General features: G+C 41.1%; 1 protein-coding gene across 11 annotated transcripts in view; it reads left to right on the forward strand.

Moving 5' to 3' along the window:
• The window catches only part of dnm1a (dynamin 1a), a 43,784-nt gene extending 41,756 nt beyond the window's left edge, over positions 1-2,028 (forward strand). For 9 of the 11 annotated variants that reach the window (XM_020707646.3, XM_011481752.3, XM_011481753.3 and 6 more), the window contains one exon: positions 39-2,028. In XM_020707646.3, coding sequence (XP_020563305.1) covers positions 39-69 — 31 coding nt within the window. In that variant the 3' untranslated portion in view covers positions 70-2,028. The remainder of the gene's footprint in view (positions 1-38) is intronic. The other 2 variants (XM_011481751.4, XM_078956305.1) reach the window with 1 other exon arrangement.
• The last annotated feature ends 4,280 nt before the right edge of the window (positions 2,029-6,308 follow it).

Here is a 6,308-nt window from a genome sequence, read left to right on the forward strand (position 1 = left end):
TAATATTGATTTGCTTTTCCTGAATGTGTCCCTTCCAGCCGGAGACCCCCGCCCTCTCCAACCCACTAAACCTGGGAGCTCCTTCCTCCTCCTTCCTCCACCACTATGACCCTCTTCTTGACGAAAGGCCCAAAGACAACAACACCACCTCCCTGTTGCCTTCTGCCTCACCCAAACCGCTCCTCTCCTGCTCCTGTCTCACCTGTAGAAAGAAACTAGCTGCAGCTCTTCTCTTCCTCACCCTTCTACACATGCTGAATACTTGAACCCCATTTGCACGATCTGCAAACACATTTTACTCTCAGATGTAGACTGTTAAAGAGAAGAAGGAGTTACTGAGTTAACATACATGTACATTTATAGGTATACAAGCAAAAAAAAAACCACAAGTGTTCATCTTTTTAAACCAAGCAGGGTAAACTTCGACATATTTAATTAGCATGATGTTATAATATTTCTAAGTATTCTCTGTTTTTCCCCCCTTTTTTAAGTTATTTAGGAAAACAAATACGTTTTGGGTTGTTGCTTTTATTGCAGACGGAATTTGAATAATTGATTTTTTAAATGGTTTTTGCTTTTCAGCATTAAAATTAACAGACACAAACCTCATGTCAAGCATTTCTTCTAATGAATATAAAGGAATTTAGATATTTGTTACATGTTTAAATCTGGGACTGATATCTGCACTCCTCCAGAGTCAAAAGTTCTTTCCTCATTTGTTTTCTACATTTTTTTTGCAGACACATTAATTAATTTGTTCTAGTTAGACAAACCATTCAGAAGGAGCTTTTGTTTTGTAGCAGTAACAATTTTTTGAATTAATTAAAGTCAAAAATAAGTGCAGATATATTTATTTTTACCATCTGCAATGTTTGTTCAGTTTTAGTTGTTTTTCTATATCTTTATATATATATATATATATATATATATATATATATATATATATATATATATATATATATATATATATATATATATATATACATATATAAATAGGGAAGTAGCGTTTCCCTGCTTTTTCCTCACAGAATGACAACAGATAAAAGGATTTGAAGGATCATCTGAATTGTTATATCCTTCAGAAACTTAGTACCTCTTACCTTTTCTCCCTGGAACTCATGCTAACCATTTCCTCCAAGTTTTCCTTAAAGCCTATGCAACTACAAAGAAGATTTAAAAAAAAAAAGATAGTTCTCTTTAAAAAAACAATGCCTCTTTTCCCTTCTTTTTCTCCTCTCCTGTTCAGGGAACACTATTTACTGCTCAAGTATAATAGAATGTAAAAATATATAAGAATACATAGACTATATTAAAAAATTCTTTGGAAAAGTCCAAACATGCAGGAATCAAAGATTTTTACACTTGAAAGGACAGAACTTTGCAGTGAGAGGCTGTTAGGAATTAGAGGGACTCCGGTGCCTGAAGGGGAACCCATGGCCTTGTGACCTTTAAGTCAAGGTCGATCACATTATGCATACGAGGTTTTGCTATTCTGAACGGTTGATAATCTGCTGCTTTCTTTCCCCCCCCACCTTCTTTTGTTCTTTTCTCCCTCCTCTCAGTGGTCAAGGGGGCGAGTGAGAGCCTGCAAACAGTCTATGCACTGAACTAGCTTGTGCTCCGTGTGTTTCGCCGTCACATTGCTGTTTCAAACCTGTCTTTTTAAAACTTTCCTTTTTTGTAACCACTAAGCTTGTTGTGATTGATTGTAATTTGTCTCCATTGCACTTAAAGAAAAATAAGATCTTTGTATTCTAACTAAGTCATTTTAAAAAATATCCACTCCTTGTGCATCTTTGTGCCCCGTGTCTTCACAGCAACAAAGCATATTTTGCAACTTTAAGTTAGTTTACATACCATTATGTGATCTTATGTATGTGTATAGTGCATCTTATCAGACTTGTACTCCCAGTGTTTAGAAAGTTTAGCCTCCGCTGTGTGAAACAGCTCAATATTTAAATTATTACAAATATGCGTATGAAATACAGTTTCAAATGAATAAAAAAACAAATAAAGACGTGAACACTGGTGGGTGTCTTTGCTTTGATGTATTTAAAACTGTAGAATTAGTCAGCTGACTGCTGTGCTCTGTCAACACATCAAAATCTTCAGTGTGCTGTAAAAAGTGCAGTTTCCTCCCTAACAAGGCTAAGGAAACAGATGTGAGTATGTGTTGTACCACAAGAGGGCGCCAGAGAACACCTGGAACTCACAGCTCTTGAGCTTAACCAAGGAGGAAAAAAACATTAAAAATCTGTAAGAATTAGTAACAAATCTGACAAAACCAACATGGGTAGATCTTTAACTATGCATCCAAAAACGTTTGATTTTATTGTTTAAACAGATGTATGTGTAAACAATTGATGTTTGATTTCACACACCATTATCTGATAGAATAAAGACGTTACTAATCACTTTTGCGGTTGTACAGAGACTCATGGTAAAACTGGTAAAAACCTTTAACCTCTTAATGCATATTGATGCAAATATGCAACAATGCTGCTTAATATATATGTGATTAATTTTTTTTGTTGTTGCTGGAAACAAATTCAGGTATTAAGGGGGAATTTAAATCAATAGGTTTTGGGAATTCTGTAGAAAACTAAGTATAAAAACTGGGTTCTGATGCTTAAAAGGCCTGCTACTCTGCTAACCTGCTGCTGCTTCAGTCCACTCCTGGTTCCACTCCTCGTGTGAGGCCTGCTGCTCTGCTAACCTGCTGCTGCTTCAGTCCACTCCTCGTGTGAGGCCTGCTGCTCTGCTAACCTGCTGCTGCTTCAGTCCACTCCTCGTGTGAGGCCTGCTGCTCTGCTAACCTGCTGCTGCTTCAGTCCACTCCTGGTTCCACTCCTCGTGTGAGGCCTGCTGCTCTGCTAACCTGCTGCTGCTTCAGTCCACTCCTCGTGTGAGGCCTGCTACTCTGCTAACCTGCTGTTGCTTCAGTCCACTTCACTTTTCAGGAGGCATCTCCTGCCTATCAGCATAGAGCTGTCGACAAGATTGTGCCCAGCACTGCTAACCTCTAGCACCAACCCGCCCTGCACTGCTTACTTTTGAGTGGCAACCAGTTTAAACAGCGATGTGGATTAACTGTGTGTGGCTGGTACTCCTTTGGTTCATCCTGTGGGTTGCTCGCCACCCAGTGAAAGCCCTGTTCCAGCACCCTGCCTCCGAGGCTAAGCTCCACATACCCCTACATGATGCACCTGCTTTCCTCCAGCGACTGGATCTTCCCTACATTTTCCGCCGCAGACCCATTCATCGGGGCAGTCATCGGAACTTTCAATATGACAACTCCAGCTCCATCCCTTCTTTTTGGTCCACTACTCGCACCTTAAAGAGAAACACGGGTCGCCGGGCTGAACGGGTCGTGGTGCGAGTCCCAAGAACGTCGAACACAACCACCGGCAGCAGCTCAAAAGTAAACTTTGGTCTACTGAACACCCGCTCTCTCACCAAAAAAGGCCATCTCATCCAGGATTTGGTGGTGGACGGTAAATTAGACTTTTTATGCCTGACTGAAACGTGGCAGCAGAAGAATGTCTTCATGGATCTGAACGACGCCACTTCAACAGGGTTTGTTTATTTCTCCCAACCACGTGTCACTGGTCGTGGAGGTGGTCTTGCATTAATTTTCCGTGAGTGTTTGAGAGCAGCTCCTATAACAGTTCCTACCTTCCAGTCATTTGAGGCCACTGTATGTCAGCTTTCTGGATCCACCCCGACCATCATTGCCACTATTTACAGACCACCAAAACCTAACAAGGATTTCATGTCAGACTTTTCAACTTTTCTAACATATATCTCTGCTCTTTCACCAAATGTTTTATTACTAGGAGACCTAAATATTCACCTGGATAATGTTAACAATTCACTTACTAATGATTTCCTATCCTGTTTGGACAGTTTTGGTTTTCAACAATTTGTTGATTTTCCCACTCACTCAAAAGGACACATTCTGGACTTAATCTGCTGCTCAGGTATCATACCCATGGACTGTAAATCAAACTTCATCCCGTTTTCCGACCATATGCTTGTGACATTTAATGTCAATTTGTTTCTTTCCAAACACAAGCCTCCACGCAATATTACCTTCCGTAATGCTAAGGATATCAACCTGGAGAATTTATCTGCCCTGATCAGTGAACTCCCAAATACAGACAGTTTTACAGCTCCAGATCAACTTGTTTCACACTACAACACACACCTGCACCACATCCTCAACACACTTGCTCCACTAAAATCCAGATCTGTCTCATTCACCTATACTGCACCCTGGTACACCCCCTCTCTAAGACAGTTAAAAGCAAAAGGCCGCCAACTTGAAAGACTCTACACCAAAACCGGACTAAGTATCCATAAAGACATGTACACACAGCACATTCTCCACTATAAAGAGTGCATCTCTAAAACCAAATCTGCTTTCTACTCCAATCTCATCAATTCAAATAAAGAAAATTCAAAGATTCTTTTCTCCCTCATCTCTAACATCATCAAACCTCCTGACTCCCTTCCATCACATCTCTATTCAACTGATTTCTGCAACACCTTGGCTTCATTTTTCACCACAAAAATCCACCTTATCCATCAACAGCTCACCCCCTACTCTGCTCCATTTCTATCTTCCATTCCATCTTTTACGTCTGATGATTCGTTTTCTTCATTTACCCTACCCACAGTTAGTCAAATCTCTACATTAATTAAAAAATCCAAACCTTCCACATGCCAGCTTGACCCACTGCCCACCATCCTTGTTAAAGCTACAGCTCCCTCTCTTTGTCCTCTCATCACCAACATAATCCATGCTTCCCTCTCCTCTGGAATCGTTCCTCCTGCATTGAAAACTGCTGCTGTCACTCCCATACTTAAAAAACTGGGTGCAGATCCCACAGACCTCAATAATTACCGTCCCATTTCCAACCTTCCATTCATTTCAAAAATTCTTGAGAAAACAGTATCTGCTCAGCTTCAATCTCATCTGTCCTCCAATAATCTGTATGAACTTTTCCAATCTGCCTTCCGTCCCCTTCATAGTACTGAAACTGCTCTTCTAAAAATTACTAATGACCTTCTCCTCTCTGCTGACTGTGGTTTATTATCCATCCTTCTTTTACTTGATCTCAGTTCAGCTTTTGACACCATTTCTCATTCTATCCTCTTGAACAGACTCTCTTCCATTGGCATCTCTGGCACCGTCCTCTCCTGGTTTCATTCCTACCTGTCTGACCGTACTCAGTTTATCCAACTGAAATCTTTCACTTCTCATTCTGTCCCCATCACAACTGGTGTCCCTCAGGGTTCTGTGCTCGGTCCACTCCTCTTTATTATCTACCTTCTCCCGCTTGGTCATATTTTCCAAAAACACCACATCCATTTCCATTGCTATGCGGATGACACCCAGCTCTATCTTTCCAGCCAACCCAACTCCACACTGCCTCCATTAGCACTGGTTGACTGCATCAATGAAGTCAAATCCTGGTTCACCTCAAACTTTTTAAAACTCAATAGCAATAAAACTGAACTTCTTCTGATTGGCACCAAATCCACCCTGAGCAAGACCAACCATTTCTCTCTTTCCATTGACGGTTCCACCATCTCTCCCTCCCCTCAGGTAAAGAGTTTGGGTGTCATCCTCGACAGTAGTCTCTCTTTCACTTCTCACATAAACAGCGTCACCAGATCAGCTTACTTCCATCTACGCAACATCCAACGTCTACGTCCCTCCCTCACTACTCAGTCCACTGCTGTACTGGTACATAGTCTTGTTACTTCCCGCCTGGACTATTGTAACTCTCTTCTATTTGGTCTCCCACAAAAAACCCTCCATAAACTTCAAATGGTTCAGAATTCAGCAGCTCGTATCATCACACGCACTCCCTCCATCAACCATATCACACCTATTCTTCAACAGCTTCACTGGCTACCCATCCCATTCCGCATTCAATACAAAATCTTGCTCTACACATTCAAAGCCTTTCACAACCTTGCACCTCCATATCTCTCTGACCTCCTTCATGTCTTCATACCTGCTCGCTCCCTCCGCTCCTCTTCTTCTATCCAGTTTTCTGTCCCTTCTGCCCGTCTTGTCACCATGGGGAGCCGGGCATTCAGTTGCTCTGCTCCCCAGCTTTGGAACTCACTCCCCCCTGACCTCCGCAACACTGACACACTCCCACATTTCAAATCAAAGCTAAAAACTCATCTTTTCCAAATGGCCTATTCACTTTAACATTAACCTTTTCACGTTTTTATATTTTTTTATTTAATTTTGTATTTATTTAAATTGTTGTTGTTGTTTTAAGTGTTTA

Source organism: Oryzias latipes, chromosome 12, assembly GCF_053564925.1.
Source record: "Oryzias latipes strain Hd-rR chromosome 12, Olatipes_Hd-rR_3.1".
NCBI classification, from domain to species: Eukaryota; Metazoa; Chordata; class Actinopteri; order Beloniformes; family Adrianichthyidae; genus Oryzias; species Oryzias latipes.